This window comes from Chiloscyllium plagiosum, unplaced genomic scaffold (assembly GCF_037043375.1).
Source record: "Chiloscyllium plagiosum isolate Xiang-an unplaced genomic scaffold, Cpla_swu_hap1 HiC_scaffold_16, whole genome shotgun sequence".
Taxonomy (NCBI): Eukaryota; Metazoa; Chordata; class Chondrichthyes; order Orectolobiformes; family Hemiscylliidae; genus Chiloscyllium; species Chiloscyllium plagiosum.
The window spans coordinates 83,744,647-83,769,842 of record NW_028270154.1 but is presented as its reverse complement, the minus strand read 5'-3'; the positions used below and the strand labels follow the sequence as shown (position 1 = coordinate 83,769,842).

Sequence of the window (25,196 nt, the reverse complement as noted above, 5' to 3'; positions counted from 1 at the left end):
GAATTAACTCAAACAACCTTTACCCAGAACCACATACCAGTAGAGGTGCCACATACCACAAGGTGCCAGTTGTGGTCATGTGGGAAAAGATCGTAATAGCTACAAAATCAGATAGGTTTTGACTTCATGTAACCATGAATTTCAATGTTTCTGACATTTCCCATCTATATTTTACCAACCAAACCAAAGACACCACAGTATACTTACACTCACGACAAAAGATAGCACTACATTTTTATATGATGTGGAGGTGCCTGTGTTGGATTGGGGTGGACAAAGTGACACGACACCAGGTTATAGCCCAACAGGTTCATTTGAAATCACAAACTTTTGAAGCACTGCTCTTTCATCAGGTGAAGTCACTTCACTTATGGAAGGAGCAGAGCTCTGAAAGCTTGTGATTTCAAATAAACCTGTTGGACTATAACCTGCTGTTGTATGACTTGTGATTTTTTTACCTGTTTATATGATTACAGGTTTTTGGCCCAACCACTCTGCTGTTGTTGATATTCCAAATGCATCTCCCTCCATTCTCCCAGCCTTTCAGTATACCTCTTGGGCACTCACTTGATTTCCTTCTAAAGGTGTTGAAACAATTTGCTTTAAGGTTTTCTGGTTCACATTCTAACAATTCACAGGGTGAAACAAGTCCTCCCTATTTCCCTCTTGGATCTATTAATAACTCTTTTGAATTTATAACTGAGAGATCTTCACTTTCTCTTTTGCTGAGGCTTGTGTCCCAATATATAGGTATGCTTTCTCTCTTAGTTTGTTGCACACTATTTCCTCCTTCCAAATTAATTCTCCTCTTTAATATCTGCCCACTTGCTTTCCAAAGCCTGCCTTTCTTTGTAGCTTTGACCATAACACATATAACCATGAAATAGGAGCCTTGAGGCCTCTCTTTTTAGATTAGATTACTTACAGTGTGGAAACAGGCACTTCGGCCCAACAAGTCCACACCAACCCTCCGAAGAGCAAGCCACCCAGACCCATTCTCCTACATTTACCCCTTCACCTAACACTACAGGCAATTCAGCATGGCCAATTCACCTAACCTGCACATTTTTGGACTGTGGGAGGAAACCGGAGCACCCAGAGGAAACCCACGCAGACACGGGGAGAATGTGCAAACTCCACACAGACAGTTGCCTGAGGCGGGAATTGAACCCGGGTCCCTGGCGCTGTGAGGCAGCAGTGCTAACCACTGTTGTCACCCATGCCATCTTTATCAAAGATTAGGGTGGGTCTAATTGTGTTTTGATTAATCTCACTTCTCCTCAATAACATCTTATTCCCTTGTCTAACACAAATATGTCCACCTCCATTTTAAAAATATCCAACAAATGTTTATATGATTAATGTTTTTTAAAGTCAGCTGACTTCCTGAATAGTGTTCAAATCAGTGTTCAAAATGATTAATCAGGGATAACCGTTCCAGAGTTCAAAAGCAAGCATTGACTATTTACTCAACATTAATCTGTTGTGGCTGAAAGCTTTGTTTTCAGATGTTTTGACACCATCCGAGGTAACATCATCAGTGAGAGTCTCCGGTGAAGCTCTGGTGGTATGCCCCGCCTCTCTGTCTATAGGTCTTGGTTTCTTAAGGTGGGTGATGTCATTTCCGGTTCTTTTTTTCAAGGGAATGTAGATGGGGCCTAAATCCTTGTGTTTATTGATGGAATTCTGCTTAGAATGCCAGGCCTCTAGGAATTCTCATGCATGTCTTTGATTCCCCTGTCCTTGGATGTGTGTGTCTATTGTGATCAATCTCTTCCATAGCATTTCTCTTGTATATTTTTCATTACTGAGGGGATGACAGATTTTCAGGGATGTGTGGGAATGCAGAGTTGCGATTAAAATTGGGTCAGCCATGATCTTATTGAATCATGGAGTCTGAGTAGCCCACTCTTATTCTTTGTTGGTATAAAATAACCAAACCATTAATAATCTTTACAGAAGACGTTGGAATCCAAGCCATTAATATGCCCCAGATTGTCTATAATTGAAAGTCACTTGAACTTACATCTTATTTGTAATGTTACGTCAGTTTCATCTGAGTATGGGTATGGTATGTAATTGACCACACATTTGATGGCCGTGTTGTGGTGCTGGTAGGATGGGGTGAATGCAAAATTACTCGTCAATGACCAGGAATATCCAGCCCATTGTTCTTCAGTTCTGGGGACCCAGTCCGTCAGATCGGAGATACCTTCCCAGCTCAGGGTGGCTCGGCCTCTTTGATCAATGTTTGTGGAGGAACAGACCAAAGACACCATTTCGTCACCTTCAATCACTTCTTCTGGGACACGTATTTCCGGCTTTGTGGGGCGACCTGGAGAGTAAGAAAGTGAAACAAACTTATGGAACAATAGATACTTCACAAAGCTATTAATCCAGAGAAATGTTGAAGAACTGAAGATATTGAAGATAACATTCTCAGTTCTGAACATGCAATTGATGTACAACAGAGGTCTAGGCTTTAGATCTGGTAATGCAGTTGGTTACTTTCAGATAGTATTTACGGGAATATTTCTGGTCTATGCCCCATTTCAGCATACCTAGTTAATTGTGAATATCCCCTGAGATGGGCTAGCGTCACTAAAGGCAAAATACAAATCACTTGCATCCAGACGTCTCATAGAGTCAGACAACATGGAAACAGACCCTCCAGTCCCACCAATCCATGCCAAACATAATCCCAAACTAAACTAGTCCCACCTGCCTGCTCCTGGCCCATATCCCTCCAAACCTTTCCTATTCATGTACTTATCCAAATGTCTTTTAAACTCTGTAATTATATCCATATCCATCGCTTCCTCAGGAAATTCATTCCACACATGAACCACCTCCTGTGTCAAATCATTGCCCCTTCTGTCTTGTTTAAATCTGTCTCCTCTCACCTTAAAAGTGTCCTCACCCCCCCTCCCCCGTCTTGAAATTCCCTATTCTAGGGAAAAGACAACTACCACTGACTCTATCTATGCATCACATTATGCAAAGGTCAGTTAGGTTTTACAATCCATTGCCTGAGAGCAGTGCAGATGGTATCACAAGGGAACTGGATAAAACCATCAAGGAGAAGAACTTGCAGATATGTAAGGAAGGCATAACAGAGTGGGACAAATGGAAATGCTTTCCAAAAGAGCAGGCACAAACTGGATGGGCTGAATGGTCTTCTCTATGTTGTATGATTATGCAAATTTTTTTCTCAAGGATAAATGGCACAAACGTTTGATGCTAACTGAGCTGGAAAGTTAGAATTGAGAATTAAAACGATGGATTTCAAATGAACAGTTTACCTCCTGAGCATACCAATACCATGAGTGGTCACTTTAATTGATCAGCATACGTTCAGAGGCTACACGTTAGCTGTTGGAGTTGACACGTAGAGCTCAGGTGTGCTGACATAATAGATTACAACATGCATCCAAGTACATCAGAGTTATAGGGAGATGTACTCTAAGTGGTCTGATAAATATAATCTAGTATACCGAAGTAAATCAAACACTGGGTTTCTGATCTGCTGAAAGTGTTCCACCACTACTGACTAATGGGTACCAGAAGCATGTGGTTTACTATAGATAAAGACCATTTGGAATATTGATCTGGCAGCAGCAAATCCCAAATGCCATTTCCCAATATTCTATTTCCACTGGATAATTATTCCTGATTAACTCTGCATGAATTTGCCGTACAACTTGGTTACACGTCCATTCAAGGTCAGGCTCCTTTTCTAAAGGGGATGTGACAAATAGTCACCACAATGTTACAGAAATACCAGAGCAGCCTGAATGTTGGGTGGTTGCCTCATTGGAAGTATGAGGAAAATCACTATGAAAAGAATGAATGCTGGCAAGCCAAGGTGACCCCCCAACAACTGAAATGGACCTTGACTGGTCACATATACCAAGCAGATCTGCTGATATGGTTGGGCAGAGTTGATACACTTGCTATGGTGGGGGTTGGTTCACAGGACATGGGTCAGCAGAGGCCCACGTGTGGCCTTTGCCTTTAGGATACCTATAGGTACCATGCAGATAATAAGAGTGCCAATCACCTGTTGAGTCCATCTTTGACAATCTCCTGGCATGCACAGTGAGATGCTGATGGAGACAGATGGTGAGATGGGTTGGGAAATAGCTCCTCCCTGTCTGTACCATTGTCTAATGTGGATTCAGATCATACCTTGGATTTCTCTTCCCTCAACTTCTCCAATGGAAGGCTGAAAAGAAACATACAATTGCTACAGTGTAGGAAGAGGCCATACGGCCCATTGAGTCTATGCTGATCCGCCGAAGAGCATCCCGCGTGGATTCACCATCCTCCAACCCTGTACCTGTAACTCCCCCTCCATGGCTAATCCACCTAGCCTGCACATTCCTGGACACTCTGGGATAATTTAGCCTGACCAATGCACTTAACCTGCACATCTTTGGACAGTGAGGGGCAAGCCAGAGCACCCAGAGGAAATTCAGACATGGGGAGAATATGCAAACTCCACACAGATAGTCACTCAATGGTAGAATTGAATCCTGGCGCTGTGAGGTAGCAGTATTAATCACTAAGCCACCGCAGCGCCCAAATGCTTCTCTTTTTAAAGGTTTCTAAAAGGTGCCGTGATATTTCTTACGATATCATTTTGCTATCCCCTGAATTGTCCCCGCGCCTCTAAATGAGGACTCACGGGTTACACCCGGAATGTTGACTTCTCCACCTCCTGATGCTGCCTGGCTTGCTGGGTTCCTCCAGCCTCCTGCCTGTGTCTACCCTAAATGAGGACTCAGCACATGGCCCCATGTATCACCTCAGTGCTTCATACACCAACCAGCAGCTGATATCCTGAGCAGTGCCTACAGGTTGACACAGGAAAACAGCACGTTACCAGTAATCTCCAGTCAATTTTGAAACAAAAGCAGTCAGTGCTGGAGAAACCCGGCAAGTCTGGAGAGACAAAAACAGCATCAATATTTCGAGCCCAGTGACCCTTCAGCAGAATTGAAAGCCGTTCGGAAAGCGCGGAATTTAATTGGGTCAGGGTCGGAGAATGTGCGAATAGAATGCATGAAGACAGTGTCGAGAGAAGGTGAAAAGGAGAGACATCAAAGCGATTGCGGATGATAAGCTGTGAGGGTGATAAATGTTCTTGAGGATCCTTATGAGAAGTGTAAATGCTCAGAAATGTGTTGGCTTAGTTGGGACAAACTCAGATACAATAAGACCTGGGGACGGTGCGGGTAGGTAATGAACAAAGAAGAGTGTGTCCACGTTCTGGAGTTGTTAAATTCGATGTTGAGTTCTGAAGGCTAGAAGGTACCTGGGGCGGAAGATGAGGTGTTGTCCATCCAGCTCGTGTGGAACCACAAAGGAGCATGGAAGCAGGCCTGAGGCTGAAATGTTACCATGGCAATCTGATTGGGTTTTGAGGTACCAGGAAACTGGAAACTTGGGGTGGGGGGGGGGTCACTTTTACAGGCAGAGCAGAAATGTTCCACAAAGCAGCCAGATAGTTTGTATTTCATCAACCCAATGTCGAGGAGACCACATTGTGAATATTGTAAACATGATAAAGTGAAGAGCAGGTAAATCACTGCTGCGTCTGGAAGGTGTGTCTGGGCCCCTGGATACTGAGGAGGGAGGAGTCAAACAGGCAAGTATTACACTTTCTGCAACGGCATTGGAAGGTGGCGTAGGGGTGTGGGGAAGTGCTAGGAGTGAAGGACGGAACAGTCCCCGTGGAATGCTGACAGGAGAAGGGAGGGGAATATGTCATTAAAAAAACTGAAAGAACTGTGGATGCTGTAAATCCAAAGCAAGAACAGAAATCACTGGAAAAGCTCAGCAGGTCTGGCAGCATCTGTGAAGAGAAATCAGAGTTAACGTTTCAGGTCCAGTGACCCTTCCTCAGAACTGTGTGTTTGGATGTGGCATCCTGCTGGAGGTGGCAGAAATGGCAGCTAATGATCCATTGTATATGGATGCTGGTGGGACGGAAATTGAGAAGGACCGGATTGCAACTGTGCTGCCATTATCTACAGTCATATTAGAACATCCATGGCTGTGTGGAAACTCTTTGAAAGTGCCTGACACTTGATCTCCTCCTTTTGATATTCCCACATTAAGCGCATTGACCATAGTTTAGGTGATTGGGTGATTCTGAAAGTGAGATCTTAGAATCAGTACAGTGTAGAAACAGTCCCTTCGGCCCAATGCTCCATACCAACCCTCCAAAGCATAACCCACCCAGACCATTCCCCCGACCCTATATTTCCCCCTGATCAATGCACCTAACCTACACCTCCCTGAACACTATGAACAATTTAGCATGACCAATCCACCCTAACCTGCACATCTTTGGAGCATGGGAGGAAACCGGAGCACCCGGAGGAAACCCATGCAGACACGGGGAGAATGTGCAAACTCCACACAGACAGTCTCCCGAGGTTGGAATCAAATCCAGGTCCCTGGCGCACTGAAGCAGCAATGCTAACCACTGAGCCATTGTGCCATCCAGTTCCTATTCTGGACATTGAGCGGAAAATAGGGCTGTAACCCTAGTGACCCTGCGGACGCACTGCACTGTCGAAGACCTTTCAAGTAAACTGTTAACAGGTTCAGACTGACCAACTAAGTCAGCATCAAATATCCCAGAAGACTACACGACAGATCCCGTGTGCCACGGTGTGGGGGGCACGGTGGTACAGTGGTTAGCACTGCTGCCTCACAGCGCCAGAGACCCGGGTTCAATTCCCGCCTCAGGCGACTGACTGTGTGGAGTTTGCACATTCTCCCCGTGTCTGCGTGGGCTTCCTCTGGGTGCTCTGGTTTCCTCCCACAGTCCAAAGATGTGCAGGTCAGGTGAATTGGCCATACTAAATTGCCTGTGGTGTTAGGTAAGGGGTAAATGTAGGGGAATGGGTGAGTTGCGGGTCGGTATGGACTTGTTGGGCCGAAGTGCCTGTTTCCACACTTTAATGTAATTTAATCTAATCCCAGAACTGGTCAATAAGAGTCACACACAGACATTATTCAAAGCAGGTTATCCTGTCAGTCACTTTGCTGCATTCTAACTGGCTGCCATTGTTCCTACATTTTACAGGCCGTTACTGGTGTAACACACGTTTCATCAAAGTGATTTGTCTATAGTGTGATCAATGAATTGTGTGGTACTGTTTGGATAACTTTCTACCGAACGGATATAGCGATCCTCTGCGGCGCGTATCGGTTTTCCCACACAGTGTGGTTTTATTTTAACAGTGTGCAGTTGCTGAGGAACGTAACTGATGTGTTACAGCAGAACCACCTGTAGTAAGGTCCACTCTTTTTAAAACTGTGGATGGCTGTCAATCAGAAACTTCCAGCAATTTCTGTTTTCGTTCCACACACTTCTGAAGAACAGTCATAAATCTTTTTTGGGAGATGCTGCGGTTGTTTTTTTTTTGGATGCGCAGGGTACTACATAAATGCCCGAACTAATTTGACACACAAATCCCAGGTTACCATATACTTGGACATTGATCCCGTTTTCTCCAGACCAGTTGTTGCCCTGGCCCAGCTCGAATCGGAAGTAGTAAGTCCCGGTGTCCGCTTTGTGGATGTTTTCGATCTGGAGCGAGCAGTTCCTCTCGTTCAGGTCTCCGATCAGCTGCACGTCGGGAGAGACATTCTCCAGCTCCCTGCTGTTGTATATTTCCGCAGCCTGGTGGTTATTGGGGAAGGGGGAGTTCTTCAGCCACCTGGCGGTTACAGTGGAGGGGTCTCGGATCGGGTCAGGGTACTGGAACGAACAGTTCAATATCACGGAGTCTCCTTCCCAAGCTTGAACAGCGTCATCGACCCAGACAGACCACTGGCAGACAGACCCTGAGAGGATAACACAGGAAGGTCATGCAACTTGTTCCTCAACCCCCACCCCAGACAGACAGACACACACACACAGACAGACAAAGACCCACATGCACACATATATTTTGTGTGGTGAATTTGTACTTGCAGAGTCACATTGCACTTTGCTCAAAAACTGCATACATTCATGTAGAACTCTGAGCTCAAAAACTGCATGAATTTATGTAAAACTCTGATATCTCACTTTTTAGATTAGAATCAATCTAAACATCTGGTCATAGACAGAGAACACAGAGGGCTAACATCTTCAACATATTGTCTAGCGATCACCATTGTTAACAGCTAACCTGAGAATGCAACTTTAAAAAAAGGGTTTTGTGGTTTACACATGAAGGAAGTGAAACTATCACTGTATTCTAACAGATGAAAGGCTTAAGAATCAATTCTTCAATGTATAATTTCAGTTACATCACACTGTAAATTTTTGCTATAAAATTCTGTGTTACGATCGAGCCCTCCACAATCACCTGATGAAGGAGCGATGCTCCGAAAGCTAGTGTGATTAGATTAGATTAGATTAGATTACTTACAGTGTAGAAACAGGCCCTTCGGCCCAACAAGTCCATACCGCCCTGCCGAAGCGCAACCCACCCATATCCCTACATTTACCCCTTACCTAACACTACGGGCAATTTACCATGGCCAATTCACCTGACCTGCACATCTTTGGACTGTGGGAGGAAACCGGAGCACCCGGAGGAAACCCCGCAGACACGGGGAGAATGTGCAAACTCCACACAGTCAGTCGCCTGAGGCGGGTATTGAACCCGGGTCTCAGGCGCTGTGAGGCAGCAGTGCTAACCACTGTGCCACCGTGCCGCCCACTTAAACCTTCCAATTAAACCTGTAAGACTATAACCTGGTGTTGTGTGATTTTTAACTTTGTTCCTCAATTGGCTTTGATCCAGTACGATTCTATCTGTTCTGTGTGAGACAACATTCTATAAAAGGGTGCTGGTCTGACTCGCTGAATCACAGAATAAATATAGGACAAAGGAGGCCATACATGGATGGAAAGGGTTTAGAGATTTATGAGCCAAGTACAGGGAATTGGGGTTAGCATTGATGGACATTTTGGTTGGCATGGACCAGTTTGGACCAAAAGGCCTGCCTCTGTGCTGTAGGATTCATTGAGCTATAGGGAGAGGCTGAACAAGCTGGGGCATTGGAGGCTGAGGGGTGACCTTATAGAGGTTTACAAAATTATGAGGGGCACGGATAGGATAAATAGACAAAGTCTTTTCCCTGGGGTCGGGGAGTCCAGAACTAGAGGGCATAGGTTTAGGGTGAGAGGGGAAAGATATAAAAGACATCTAAGGGGCAACTTTTTCACGCAGAGGGTGGTAAGTGTATGGAATGAGCTGCCAGAGGAAGTAGTGGAGGCTGGTACAATTGCAACATTTAAGAGACATTTGGATGGGTATATGAATAGGAAGGGTTTGGACGGATATGGGCCGGGTGCTGGCAGGTGGGACTAGGTTGGGTTGGGATATCTGTTTGGCATGGACGGGTTGGACCGAAGGGTCTGTTACCATGCTGTACATCTCGATGACTCTATGACTCTATTTGGCCCATTCTATTTCCCAGTGCCAATCTCCTGCCCTTTTCACCAAAGCCCTGCACACTATTTATATTCAAATCATCATCGAATATCCTCTTAAATCTGTCTCCATTACCTTTCCAGGCAGTACTTTCCAGACCGTAACTATTCACTGAGTGAAAAAGGTTTCTTTTCTTCACATCACCCTCACTTAACTTGCACATCTCTTTAGATCTGTGTCCTCTCACCTCTTTATCATTTTACCACTGAGAACAACAGCTCTCTGTCTATTCAAAGCAGATTTTGTGAATCTCAATCACAGCTCTTCTCAGGCTTCTTCTGTTAATGGAGGAAGTGGGGTTTGGTGAGGAAGGTAGCTGGGAAAGCGATAGGTGGATAAAGTTGAGAGAGAAGGTGATAGGTCAGAGGGGGGAGTGATGGACAGGTCTGGAGTTCTGTCCCGAATTCTTCAATCTATCCTCACCACTGAAGCTTCTTGTTCCTGGAACCATTCTTATCTGATGCGTTCATATCTTTCCTACAATGTTATGCCCTCAACTGTACTCAAGACTCCATCTGGGCTCTAACAAAAGTCGGACAAAAACAGAGAATGGAAACATACCAACAAGTCCACACCAGCCACGCTCTCAAACTAAACTGGTCCCATTTGCCTGTGTTTGATCCATAACCCTCTCGACCTTTCCTGATTGTGTACATATCCAATGTCTTTTAAATGTTGTAACTGTACCTGCATCCACAACTTCCGCTAACAGTCCATTCCATGTACGAACCACTCTCTGTGTAGAAAGATTGCCACTCATGTCCTTTTTAAATCTTTCTCCTCCCACTTTTAAAATGTGCTCCCAAGTCTTGAACTCCCCCACTCCTTGCTATTCACTTTATCTACGCGCCTCATGATTTTATAAACCTTTATAAGGTCACCCCTCAACATCCTACACTCCAGTGATAAAAAGGTTCCAGCCTCTCCTTATAACTCAAACTAGGTAAAAACAATGACTGCAGATGCTGGAAACCAGATTCTGGATTAGAGTGGTGCTGGAAAAGCACAGCAGTTCAGGCAGGATCCGAGGAGCAGTAAAATCGACGTTTCAGGCAAAAGCCCTTCATCAGGAATACAGGCAGAGTGCCTGAAGGGTGGAGAGATAAATGAGAGGAGGGTGAGGGTGGGGAGAAAGTAGCATAGAGTACAATAGGCGAGTGGGGTGAGGATGAAGGTGATAGGTCAGGGAGGAGGGTGGGGTAAGGGAGCAAAGAGTACAATGGGTGGATAGGGGTGGGGATGAAGGTGATAGGTCAGGGAGGAGGGTGGAGTGGATAGGTGATAAAGAAGATAGGCAGGCAGGACAAGTCATGGGAACAGTGCTGAGCTGGAAGTTTGGAACTGGGGTGAGGTGGGGGAAGGGGAAATGAGGAAACTGTTGAAATCCACATTGATGCCCTGGGGTTGAAGTGTTCCGAGGCGGAAGATGAGGCGTTCTTCCTCCAGGCGTCTGGTGGTGAGGGAGCGGCGGTGAAGGAGGCCCAGAGTGGAAGGGGGAGTTGAAATGTTGGGCCACAGGGCAGTTGATTGGTGCGGGTGTCCCGGAGATGTTCCCTAAAGCTCTTTGCTAGGAGGCATCCAGTTTCCCCAATGTAGAGGAGACCACATCGGGAGCAACGGATACAATGAATGATATTAGTGGATGTGCAGGTAAAACTTTGATAGATGTGGAAGGCTCCTTTAGGGCCTTGGATAGAGGTGAGGGAGGAGGTGTGGGCGCAGGTTTTGCAATTCCTGCGGTGGCAGGGGAAGGTGCCAGAATGGGAGGGTGCGGTGTAGGGGGGCGTGGACCTGACCAGGTAGTCACGGAGGGAACAGTCTTTTCAGAAGGCGGAAAGGAGTGGGGAGGGAACCCCCTGGCGGTGGGGTCCGTTTGGAGATGGTGGAAATATCGGCGGATAATCTGGTTTATGCGAAGGTTGGTAGGGTGGAAGGTGAGCACCAGGGGCGTTCTGTCCTTTTTATGGTTGGAGGGGTGGGGTCTGAGGGCGGAGGTATGGGATGTGGACGAGGTGCGTTGGAGGGAATCTTTAACCACGTGTGAAGGGAAATTGCGATCTCTAAAGAAGGAGGCCATCTGTTGTGTTCTGTGGTGGAACTGGTCCTCCTGGGAGCAGTTAAGGCAGAGGCGAAGGAATTGGGAATACGGGAAGGCATGTTTGCAGGAGGTAGAGGTGGGAAGAGGTGTAATCCAGGTAGCTGTGGGAGTCGGTGGGTTTGTAAAAAATGTCAGTGTCAAGTCGGTTGTCATTAATGGAGATGGAGAGGTCCAGGAACGGGAGGGAGGTGTCAGAGATGGTCCAGGTGAATTTAAGGTCAGGGTGAAATGTGTTGGTGAAGTTGATGAATTGCTCAACCTCCTCGCGGGAGCACGAGGTGGCGCCAATGCAGTCATCAATGTAGCGGAGGAAGAGGTGGGGAGTGGTGCCGGGGTAATTACGGAAGATCAACTGCTCTACGTAGCCAACAAAGAGACAGGCATAGCTGGGGCCCATACGTGTGCCCATGGCTACCCCTTTGGTCTGGAGGAAGTGGGAGGATTCAAAGGAGAAATTGTTAAGGGTGAGGACCAGTTCAGCCAAATGAATGAGAGTGTCGGTGGAAGGGTACTGTTGGGGACCTCGGGAGAGGAAGAAATTGAGGGCTTGGAGGCACTGGTCATGGCGGATGGAGGTGTAGAGGGATTGGATATCCATGGTGAAGATGAGGCATTGGGGGCCGGGGAAACGGAAGTCTTGGAGGAGGTGGAGAGCCTGGGTGGTGTCTCGAACGTATGTGGGGAGTTCCTGGACTAGGGGGGATAGGACAGTGTCGAGGTAGGTAGAGATGAGTTCAGTGGGGCAGGAGCATGCTGAGACAATGGGTCAGCCAGGGTGGTCAGGCTTGTGGATCTTGGGAAAGAGGTAGAACCGGGCAGTGCGGGGTTCCCGGACTATGAGGTTGGAAGCTGTGGGTGGGAGATCTCCTGAGGTGATGAGGTTCTGTATGGTCTGGGAGATGATGGTTTGGTGATGGGGGGTGGGGTCATGGTCGAGGGGGCAGTAGGAAGAGGTGTCCTCAAGTTGACGTTTGGCTTCAGCGATGTAGAGGTCAGTGCGCCAGACTACCACTATGCCCCCTTTATCTGCTGGCTTGATGGTGAGGTTGGGATTGGAGCAGAGGGATTAGAGGGCTGCCCGTTGTGAGGGTGAGAGGTTGGAGTAGGGGTAGACAGGTTGAGGCAGTTAATGTCCTGGTGGCATTCGCCATTTGCCAACATTCCAATAAACTCGGCACTGCACTCCGGACCTGTCCATCACTCCCCTCTCTGACCTACCACCTATCCCTCACCTTTATCCACCTATCGCTTTCCCAGCTACCTTCCCCACCAAACCCCACTTCCTCCCATTCATCTCTCAGCCCTGACCCACAAGCGTCATTCCTCAGAGCTCAGGGCTTATGCCTGAAACGTCGATTCTCCTGCTCCTCGGATGCTGTCTGACCTGCTGTGCTTTTCCAGCACTATACTCTCGACTCTGAATCTTCTCCAATTTAATGATATCCTTCTCATAACAGAGCAACCAAACTGGACACAGTACTCCAGAAGAGGCCTCAGCAATGTCCTATATAACCTCAGTATGACATCCCAACTCCTATATTGCAAAGGTCTGAGCAATGAAATTAGGCATGCAAAACATTTTCTTAACCACCCTACCTGTGACGCAAGCATCAAAGAATTATGTACCTGAACCACCAGGTCTCTCTGTTCAACAAGTCTACCCAAGACCGACTATTAATTGTATAAATCCTGCTTTACCAAGATACAATACCTTGCATTTATTCAAATTAAATTCCATTGATCACTCTTCAGCCCATTGACCCCAATGATCAAGATGTAATCTTAGACAACATTATAAAATCACACAACACCAGGAGGCATGATTAGGAGGTTTGTGGATGACACCAAAATTGGTGGTGTGGTGGACAGTGAAGATGGCTATCTAAGATTATGATGTGGAGGTGCTGGTGTTGGATTGGGGTGGACAGCATTAAAAATCACACAACACCAGGTTATAGTCCAACCGGTTTAGTTGGAAGCACTAGCTTTCGGAGCGCTGCTCCTTTGTCAGGTCGTTACTTGTACTTCCAAATAAACTTGTTAGACTATAACCTGGTGTTGTGTGATTTTTAAAATTGTCCACCCCAGTCCAACACCAGCACCTCCACATCATAGTCTTTTATAGATATCGTCACTGTTCACCACACCACCAATTTTGGTGACATCCACAAAACTCCTAACCATGCCTCCTAAATTCTCATCCAAATCGTTTGTATAAATGACAAACAAAGGTGGACCCAGCACTGATCCCTGTGGAACGCTGAGAACAAAAAATGCTGGAGATCATACTTCACACTTCACTTCAACTCTGATAAAGAGACATCTTGACTCGAACCATTAGCTTGCTCTCTCTCCACGGATGCTGCCTGACTACTGTGGTCTCCAGCATTTTTTGCTGTGAGTACAGATTCCAGCATCCTTAATAATTTGTTCCTAGCCTGTGGAACATCACTGGTCAGAGGCCTCTAGTCTGAGAACAACTCCCCACCTCCACCCTTTGTCTCCTATCATGAAGCCAATTTTATATCCAGTTGGCAAGCTCTCCCTGAATTTCAACATTATCTAACTTTACTAATTAGTCTACCATGCAGAACCTTGTGAAAGACTTCACTAAAGTCCATGGAAACAACATTTACTGCTCTGTCCTTATCAATCATTTTGGTTTCTTCCTGAAAAAAATTCAATCAAGTTTGTGAGATGCGATTTCCCTCTCACAATGCCATGTTGTCTATCCTCAATCAGTCCTTACCTCTCCAAATGCATGTACATCCTACCTCTCAGAATCACCTCCAACAACTTACCCATCACTGACATCAGTCTCCCAGGTCTATCGTTTTCAGGCTTCTCCTTATAGCCTTTCTTAAATAATGGCACAACGGTAGCTACCTTCCAGTGCTTTGGTATTTCACCTGTGGTTATAGATTACACAAATATCTCTGCTAAGGGGCCCCACAGTTTCTTCCCTAGCTTCTCACAATGTCCTGAGGTACACTTGATCAGGTCCCGGAGATTTATTCACCCTCGTGTTTTCTAAGACCTGCAGCACTTCGCCTTCTGTAATGTGCACTGTTTTCAAAGCGGAGAAAATGCAGAAACTGCCGATGCTGGAGATCAGAGTCGAGAATGTGGGTGCTGGAAAAGCCGGTCAGGCAGCATCTGAGGAGCAGGAGCTGATGAAGGGTTTGTGCCCAAAATATCGCCTCTCCTGCTCCAGATGCTGCCTGACCTGCTGTGTGTTTCCAGCATATACTCTTGGCATTGTTTTCAAAACATCAATACTTATTTTCCCAAGTTCCCTAGCCTCCATTTCTTTTTCCACAGCAAAAACTACCACAAAATATTCATTTAGTGTGGCTCCCACTTCCGGACGTTCAATATGTACATGACCTTGTTGATCATTAAGAGACCTTATTCTCTCCTGAGTTGCTCTTTTGCTCTTAATGTACTTAGAGAACACGTTTGGTTTATCCTTAACCTTATCAGCCAGAGCTATCTCGCATTCCCTTTTTGACCTCCTGGTTGCCCTCTTAAGAACAACTCAACACCCTTTATATTCTTCAAGAGATTAATTTGATCCCTTCTGTCTATGTCTAATGCATGACTCTTATATTTAATGAGCGGCTTGATATCGTTATTCATCCATTGTTCCCTACTCCTACCAACCTTACCCTTCATTCTAAGAGGAACAGACTGTCTCTGAACTATTGTCATCTCACTTTTGAAAGCCTCCTACTTGTCAGTTATCCCTTCACCTGTGAACAGTCTACGCCAATCAAGCTGTGAAGGTTTCTGTCCTATACCATCAAAATTTCCTTTACTCCAATTAAGAACTGTAACTTTTATGGAATGTCTATCCTTTCCCATCGTTATTTTAAAACTAACAGAATTAAGATTACTAGTCTCAAAGTGTTCCCCTACGAACACTTCAATCACTTGCCCTGCCTTATTTCCCAAGAGAAGATCAAGTTTTACTCCTTCTCTAGTAGGTACATTTACGTATTTATAAAGAAAAATGATCTTGAACACATTTAGCAAATGCTTCACCATTCAATCCCTTAACACTATGGCGGTCCCAGTCAATGTTTGGAAAATTAAAATCCCCTACTATTACAACCCTATTATTCTTACATATATTTGAGATCTCCCTCCATATTTGTTCCTCAATTGTTTTGTACAAGTTCAACATCACCTTGCTGATCTTGTAATCTATGTCCCTATTAATAAATCTAAGGACTTTTCCTTCCACGTTCAATGATTTAAAGACCTTCAAAATCCATGCAGCATTGAATCATTTTCTACCTAGGCCCTCCAGAAGCAGACTCCAACTTAGTTGAAGTCCATTGTCTTACTGGCACCTCAGCCTGTCTGCCATTTCTGTTCCTTTCCAGGAAGCAGATGGGAGCCAATAGAATTGGAGCCCACTTTTTACGGACACGTTAAGCTTTTACGTGCTCAGATACACGTATATGCACATAACTGGGATATGGACAAAACATAGGCAAATGGGCCTAGTTGAGTTGAGGATAACTGGTTAGCGTGGATGAGTTGGACCGAAGGGCCTGCTCCTGTGCTGTACCACTGTATGACTCTTATCTCTAAAACCGCCACCACAGTTTCACTATACTATTATATACAAAGGACAAGTGAATCCCCTGTTAATGCCCAACCCAAAATACAGTGAAATACTCAATTATTATGCAGGATGTGAGCATTGTAAACCAGAGCTAATCTTATTACCTATCCCTAATTGCCCTTTGGAAGCCAGTGGGGACCTCCCATAATCCTTAGGGTGTAATTAACTACTAAATAATTGATGACAACAAAATAATTAGCATTTCTCTTCTCCATCCTTTCTCCTTTATTTAGGTTAGTGTGTAACCCCTCGGGGAGAACAGCCCTTTGACAAAGTCTATTATTTATTGGTGAGCCAAATCAGTAGGGATGTGCTGTTACAGTTATACAGGGCCTTGGTGAGGCCACACCTGGAATATTGTGCACAGTTTTGGTCTCCCTTTCTGAAGAAGGATGCTGTTGCTCTCGAGGGAGTGCAGCGAAGGTTTCCCAGGATGATTCTGGGAATGGAAGAACTGACGTGTGAGGAGAGATTGACTGGGTCAGGATCGTTTTCACAGGAGTTCAGACGAGTGGGGGGAGGGGGAATCTTATAGAGACTTATAAAATTCTAACAGGACTAGACAGGGTAGATGCAGGCAGGGTGTTCCCGATGGTGAGTGCATCCAGAACCAGGGGCCACAGTCTAAGGTTTTGGGGTGGACCATTTAGGATGGTGATGAAGAGATATTTCTTCACCCACAGAGTGATGAGCCTGTGGAAATCAGTACTGCAGGAAGTAGTTGGTGCCAAAACTTTGAATGTATTCAAGACGCATCTAGATATAACACTTGGAGTGAATGGGATCAAAGGTTATGGGGAGAGAGCAGGATTAGGCCATTGAGTTAGACAGTCAGCCATGATGAACGACAGAGCAGGCTCAGAGGCCCGTATGGCCTCCTCCTGCTCCTATCTTCTATGTTTCTATAATCTGGATGTGGTCTGGTCCTCATGTAATGTATCAGCAACACAATCCCAGACATTCCAGCAAGGCTGGCTGGATGGGGAAAGAGGTGTATAGAAATTCTCAGTTATGGTCCTTTTTCTGGATCCCAGATTTCACTGCCAGGCCCTGCTAAGGCTCTGAGTTTTCTTAGACTCAGGAATGGTTTCTGTACAGGAGATGTGCCTGTATGTGTGAAGGAGCAATTCAGCTCATATCACTTCTCTTCTCCCCAGGCCCTGGAAGTATCTTTTCCCATTTCAGATAATGATAAGATTTCTTCTTGAGTGCATCAATTGATCGTAGCTCTCCTTGAGGAGAACGTAACCCAGAAACTAATCACTTATTGTAATGAAAAAAAAAGTTTTGTTTATGCTGTCATTGGTTTTTTTTGCCAATTAGCTAACTTTGAGCCCTCTGGTTTTTGACTCTTTTCTTGAATGAGCCCATCTCCAGCTAACGTGTCAGAATGGTCACAGAGACAGAGGTGATCATAAACCATGGGGCTGTACCTCAGGAACAGTCAAGACAGGAGGGCCAGAAAGGGGATGGCAGCAAAGGGAAATGTATACATGAAGAGAATGTGGAATCTGGGATTCTCCTTCTTAGATCAAACACGTTTGGGATTTAAAAGGAGCCTTCAGCATTCAGAGGGGTTTTTGGAGTCTATCAAAGTATCATTGAGTCTTACAGTGCAGAGGTTAGCTCATCATGATTGTCCAAGCCCCTTTATTGAGCTACCAAATTAGCCCTAGTCTCCCACAACCTGCACTTAACCCACTCCCTTGCTGACAATCTCATTTTCTAGCGTATATCAAACTACGCTTTAAAGCTTGAATCTGATTCCACCAACATTCTGTCTTGCAGGCTGCACATTGCAGATCATAATGAAGGGCCAGAAAGCAGAAATACCAGTAAATAAAGGATAAGATTAAAGGTAGCCATCAAAAGAGCCAATGAGCATAGTTAGGTAACATGTTTTTCATGTCATCATTGTCCTGATCAGGGGTGCACCGTTCATATATTCAGTTGTAAGTTTCAGAAAAGAGCAGAGAGCACACTTGACAGGGAAAGACTTGTCCAAACTGACCCTCTGAAGGGGTTCCCATCCCAGACCCATCCCCTACCCTACCCCTGGAACCCTGTTTTTCCCTTGGCCAATCCATCTAATCCGCGCATCCTTGGACTGTGGGAGGAAACCAAGGCACCCGGAGGAAACCACTCAGACACAGGGACAACGTACAAACTCCATGCAAACAGTTAACCGAGGCTGGAATCGAACCCGGATCCCTGGCGCTGTGAAGCTGTGGTGCCCTGTGCTGTCTTTGGCTCAACTCTGAGAAAATGGGAGAGTGTGGAGAAGAGGGCAGCGAGACTAAGTAGCAACTTTCTAAGAGTTGAATAGTCTTTTATGCAATAGCACCCTGGTATCTCGGAGCAGTTATTGGTGGAATTGGATACTCACCCTGGATGAGACATAGAACTATAAGTGCCAGGGTCCAGTGTGATGTGCTCATGGTGCAGATCTCACCCTCGATGGGACATGTACACGCAGCAGATGGGGACAATCAGACTCATTGACACCTGCACAATAGACAAGGGACCACAGTGAACAAAGAGATGATTTACAACAGGCTGAACAATGGATGCTGAGTGAACTCCCACATCTGTCAGAATCAGAACTGAACTCACATTGTGCTCTCGCTGCTCTCCACTGTCTCCTATCGCAAGGCCAGCAGTCACAGAACTGCAGGGACCGAAATAATAAACATTTTGCTAAAAGGGAAACTTCACAAATACATATATTTTGCGAAACAAAAAACGGCTTTGTGCTTTCCTGCCATCAGAAATTCTCCAGCTGAGGTCCTTCCCGTGCCTTCATGTTGTGCTGCAGCTTTGGTAGGGTTGACTGTGTCGTGCCTGAATCTGAGTGGCTCCCTTCGGCAACCACTCAGGCAATTCAACTGTGGGGGAATCACAGCCCAGTCTGGCTGCAGCCTAACCCATTCACATAATGTAGCTAGTTAACGTTCAGGTTTAGCCTTAGAATAATGGATAATAAATTTAAAACAGAGTTGAAGAGAAATTACTTCTCCCAGAGGGTTGTGGATCTGTGGGATTCACTACCCCAAAATGTGGTGGATGCTGGGACAGGGAGTACATTTAAGGAAGAGTTGGACAGATTTTTGATTGGTAATGCGTTGTAGGGTTATGGGAAAAGGGCAGGAAAATAGAGGAGAGGAGCATATTAGACAGGATCGAATGGTGGTTCAGTTCTAAGGGCTGAATGGCCTTGTTCTGCTCCTATATCTTATGAATTTATAAATTTATACGGTTCAGTGATCCTCGATCAAGGGATCTATTGTACTGTTCAAACTGAGGTCACTCATTTGCAGGCTTAGGTCAGATTCAGAGAAGGGTCTCGCGCTCAGTAGCAAAGATCTAAATGATCAACACATGTACTTTATAATGCACAGACAGTTAGCAGCACACTGCTTAACCTTGTGTCCCTAACCCTAACCCTAACACTAAACCTATCGCCTGTTAGCAGCTCACTGCTTAACCTTATGTTCCTAACCCTAACCTTAACCCTAACTCTAATCCTAACCCTAACACGAAACCTAACCCAAACTTCTAACACTAACCCTATATGATGCACAACCAGCTAGCACCTCACTATTTAACCTTGTCTTCCTAAGCCTTACCCTAATCCTAAGCGTAACACTGACCATAACCCTAACACTGACCCAAACATGAACCCTAACCCTAACACTAAGCCTAACCCTAATCCTAACCCTAACACTAATCCTAACCATAACCCTAACACTAACACTAACCCTAATCCTAATCCTAACACTAACACTAACCATAACCCTAATTCTCACCCTAACACTAATCCTAACCCTAACACTAACCCTAACACTAACATTAACGTTCATCCTAAACCTAACCCTAACACTAACCCTAACCCTAACATTAACATTAACCCTAACACTAACCCTAACTCTAACATTAACATTAAACCTAAACCTAACCCTAACACTAACACTAACTCTAACCCTACCACTAGCCCCAACAGTAACCCGAGGGAAACTTCAGCTGAGCTGCAGGAGCCATTTACACGGTAAGGTTAAAATGAGCTATTATCAGTAAGGATGTTAATATTTTGAGCCAGCCACTGAAAGGTTCATTGGAAAGGTTCACTTTGATTTCCTTTCCATAGTTGCTGTCTGAGCTGCTGAGTATTTCTGTGCTTTGCTGATATGATCATCAGGTGCTCGACTTTCACAGTTTTCTTATATTTAACGTTTAAAATGCAAAGACCAATATACTAAGTAAAATAAATAAAGGAGTTCTCTTTCAGCACCTTGCTTCTATTTTTGACACTGATAACAGATAACATGACTTCATCTCCAGAATACTGTGGAAGTGAAAGTATTACATGATGAGACCAGGTTTAGATAGTCCAAGCTACGTATATCAACAGCAACCTGATGCAATCAAGCCTTTCAGGTGTTTTCAAAGGAGCATTATAAAACAAAAACATGCCACTGAGCCAAATACGGAGAAGTTAGGGTCGGGTGAGCGGAAGGTTTGGTTAAAGATATAGGTTTTTATGTCTTGCCTGAAAGAATGGAAGCAAGGTAGAAAGTGGGGAGCTATATGCCAGAGCTCAGAGTCTGGCTAACGGAAGGTCTGGCCATCAAAGATGCTGCAATTAAACTCAGGGATGTACAAACAGCCAAGATGACAGAGTTGCGGATATCACCAAGCCTTGCAGGGTTGGAGGAGATTGCAGACAGAGGGACATGAAGGATCGTGAAGGGATTTCAAAAGAAGGATGGAGTTTTTTTTAAATCTAATGTGAAGTTGCCAAAATCTTTGTGCTGCTCTTTGATTAGAGCAGTGTGGAAGGAGGCCTTAGCATCCCAGCCCTTTACCCTATGTTTCCCATGCCTAATCCACCGAGCCTGCAAACTATGGGGCAATTTAACATGGCCAATCCGCTTAACCGGTTTATCTTTGGATTGTGGGAGGATGCCGGAGCAAACTCACACAGGCAGAGTGAGAGTTTGCAAATTCCACACATACAGTTACCTGAAGCTGGGATTCGAACCAGGGCGCCCTTGGTGCTGTGAGGGAGCAGTACTAACAACTGAGCCACTGCCGGGGGAGGTCCAGAGTCAACAGTGTGGGAGTCAAGTTGGGAGCAGGGACAGCATTGATGGTTTCAGTCTGGCCAACAATTAATTGGGGAAAGTTTCCGCTCGTCCAATGCAGGATATCAGATAAGTAACCTGCTAATGCAGAAGAGTCAAGAATGATGTATTAAGAACAGAGAAAGAGAAGCTCTTCCTGAAACCTGTCTGACCATTCAATGAAATCATAGCTAATCTGTAGTTAACTCCATACATCCTTTGACTCTGTATTACTCAGACATCAGGATAATATATTTAAAAAGTTTTAAATGTTTCCATTGATCTGCTTAGCTGTTTGCAGGAGTTAAAAAGCCTTTACCACTATTGTGTGAAGGAATGTTTCCTAATTTCACTTATTGCTCAAACGTTTAGATCCTGGAATTGCCAGTCAGTGAAGATAGTTTCTTGATATCACACCTAACTTTTCCCCTTAAAATATTGAAACATTTGATCAAATCGCCTGTTAACCTTTCAAATTTAATGGAAAACAATCTTAGTTTTTGCATTACAGTTGGTACAATTCACATAAATCTTTTCTTACAGTTTCACACCAGCTCATTTATTCTAATAAATAAATGGTCTTTTTGCCCAGTAAGCTTATGCAAAGGTCATGTATGTAACCAATGTTCATTCAAACAGCTTCAAGTATTCATCTTGCAGTTTTATCCATGCATTCACCTTACATTCAAATTAGTGTTAATTTGTATCTAATTCCTCCAAGGTTCACCTTCCCCAAAATTGAAAGCCTTAACTTTCACTTTGCCTTGAAAGATCTCAAAGTCCTTCAGATTCTGGTGACTGTTACAGAAGTCTTCAGGCATTGCAGAGAGAGGTTGGTTACTAATTTGGACCCATTCCTCTTCTGATCGATTGGTTCAAGAATATTTTGTTTCTGAAAATTGTCCCCGATAAAGTGTGTTATTTTTATATTTTTAAAGCTCCTCATTTACACTGCTTTGGGGCCCATGCATTCTCACCCTCTCGTTTATCTGTGAAAGCAGTGGTATTGCAATATCTGATATTTTGGGAATTCCACTCTAATTGTGAAAATGATGGAGCGAAGATTACTCCCATTCTCTTGCCCAGAAATGTATCACTCATCCCACATTGCATTGATAGGTCATGTATTTGGTTGTGGTAGACTACTACAATCTGGATGGGCATTTCAACAGTACTCAATTCCGTCACCCATTGTAAAACAATGTGGTCGACTGTTGCTTCAGCTCGGGATGTCCAAGGCAGTCAGGTAGAGAGACTTCAACTTCAAAATTAAGTTGTTACAGATGATTGAGAGAGTAACTATTGTCGCTGGTTGGGGAGTTGAAGGTTGAAGTCCTGAGTTTGTGGACGTCATTTTATAAAAGCAAGTCTTTCATTTACCTGTCAAATTTACTAAGTAGCACATTTTCTCCATTTGGATGATAATGGTATTGATAATGCTGCAGGATTAGTAATCTATTAGACCCACACGCCCCAATGGGGACATTGGTTTAATCTCACCAGGACAGCTGATTTCATGGATATGTCAATTGGTGGCACTCCTTTCTCTGATTCATTAGAATTTTGGTTGAATCCGGGTAGATTTTTGAATCTGTCATTTGAACATTCAATCAAATCGAACTAATTTGCTTGCATCAACCTGAAGGACTGCATGATGCTGTTTTTGAGGAATATCACTCTGTCGAGACTTGGCCAACATTCATCCCTCAACCAATATCTTCTCTGATCATTGTTATCCTTGCGGGATCTTGCCTTGTGTAAACTGGCTGTCACTGGCTGATTCCTGAAGAAGGGCTTATGCCCGAAACGTCGATTCTCCTTCTCCTTTGATGCTGCCTGACCTGCTGCGCTTTTCCAGCAACACATTTTTTAACTCTGATCCCCAGCATCCTCACTTTCTCCTGGCTGTCACATACCCAACATTTACAGTGGTGACTATATTCAAGAAAAAAAAATTCAATGGTCATAATGAACATTGAGATGTCCTAAGATCTTTCAAGACGCTATATCAATGCAAGTCTTCCTTTAGCCACCAGTAATCTCAATCAATCACAAGATGATCTGTTCAAACGCATAGCATTTTTTCACAATCGGGAGGATGTACACTTTGATACAAATGAGCACAAGGCATAAAATTGCGTTGAAAAAGAATAAAACTGAAGCCAAATTTTCTGATTACATGAATCCAACATTGCCGATGGAAGCAGGATTAATCAGATTTACATAAAAACATATAGCTTTCCTTAAAGTTTAAAAAAAAACCAGCTTCTGACATGTAAAACTGCAAATTATACTCACAAAAGCATGCTTTGGAATGATTTCGGAGAAGTAAAAAATAAGTATTAGAAGTGGGGACAGTTGTAGAGAGAAGTGCTGAGGGCAGGGTGGGGGAAAGACTCTCATCCCAAGGCACAGTAATGAAGGCTGAATGGTCTCCTTATCTGCTGTATGAGGTATTGACTGAGCAACTGGTCATAATTTCAAAGGTCAAAAACGCTGAGTAAGTCCTGCCGTGTACCAGGAAAACAAAATCAATGCAAACTACAGAATAAAAATGGCCATTCGCTGAGAGATTTTGAAATGGAAATTCTGCACAGAAGTTTGACATTTTGCAATGTTGAACAAACAGACAATGCAAAACTTCTTCCCTTGTTTAGTCAATGAAGTTTGAGCTTCTTTTCACTTAGCCAGAGCTGAACAGAAATCACTAATTCATTCTGATCTTTCCACATTAAATTATCTTTTGACATGAACTTCCTTCCCAGTTAACTAAATAATAACAGGGAGCATCAATCGTTCTGACACTGATCCTATGTTCTGTTGTTACCTAAAAGTTCTCACTCATTTTCAAATTCTTGTTTTCTTTCAAATTTACAACCTTTCTCAGCTAACATAAAGCAATTAAAAAAAACACAGACTGATAAGAATTCCCAACCTGACGAGGATGCTTCAGAGATTGTCCACGTCTGCAGTGTAGAATGTCCAGCACCTTAAGGAATTGTTAGAATTGTTGGGTGTGCATAGTACAATACAGACAGCGTGTCACACCACTGACTCCGCACCACTCACAAAGAAAGACTTCTGAAATGTGAGAAGGAGCCACAATAGAGGCACAGTTTGCATGATGGGCACACACCAGCATGCGAGGGAGAGTGCGTCCAAGAGTGGGCCACTCTCAATCAACTGTTTGTCCTGCCCAGTGCAGGCGCAGCCTCTGTATGTTCAAGACAATGCAGCCCCTGGTCAGAGCTAATCCTTCCCCCAGCTCCCGGTTTGTCCCTGGCATCGCCTGCTCTGGTGAAGTCAGCCTGTAGTTCTCAAAGTGGATCATAGTTTTGAGCAGTCTAGCTGTTGGATTTGTTTCAACCTGCTCCCTCATTGATGGTGACAGTAGAGTGTAACACATGTACTAGGTGACCATTATCTATTGCTCCCCACCATCTTAGAGTCATAGGGTCATAGAGATGTATAGCACGGCAACAGACCATTTGTCCCAAATTGTCCATGCTGATCAGATATCCTAAATTAATCTACTCTCATTTGCCAGCACTTGACCCTCTAAACCCTTCCTATTCATGTACCCATTCAGATGTTTTTTAAACGTTGCAATTGTACCAGCCTCCACCACTTCCTCTGGCAGCTCATTCCATACACGTACCACCCTCTGAGAGAAAAAGTTGCCCTTCTGGTCTCTTTAAATCGTTCTCCTCTCACCCTAAACCTATGCCTTCAAGTTCTGGACTCCCCCACCCCAGGGAAAAGACCTTGGCAATTCACCCTATCCATGCCCCCCATGATTTTATAAGCCTCTATAAGGTCACCCCTCAACCTCCAACACG

The 25,196-nt window shown here is 44.6% G+C and overlaps 1 protein-coding gene across 5 annotated transcripts in view; it reads right to left on the bottom strand.

Annotated features, from left to right (window-relative positions):
- The window catches only part of LOC122556949 (B-cell receptor CD22-like), a 113,937-nt gene extending 89,443 nt beyond the window's left edge, over window positions 1-24,494 (bottom strand). Inside the window, exons 1-5 of one of the 5 annotated variants that reach the window (XM_087995483.1) lie at window positions 24,293-24,494; window positions 21,257-21,456; window positions 18,624-18,742; window positions 7,501-7,863; window positions 2,027-2,335 (exon numbers count right to left, since the gene is read on the bottom strand). In XM_087995483.1, coding sequence (XP_087851609.1) covers window positions 2,027-2,335; window positions 7,501-7,863; window positions 18,624-18,675 — 724 coding nt within the window. In that variant the 5' untranslated portion in view covers window positions 18,676-18,742; window positions 21,257-21,456; window positions 24,293-24,494. Of the gene's footprint in view, window positions 1-2,026; window positions 2,336-7,500; window positions 7,864-18,623; window positions 18,743-21,256; window positions 21,460-23,655; window positions 23,675-24,292 lie in introns of those variants that run through there. The other 4 variants (XM_087995480.1, XM_087995479.1, XM_087995481.1 and 1 more) reach the window with 4 other exon arrangements.
- Window positions 24,495-25,196: the final 702 nt, after the last annotated feature.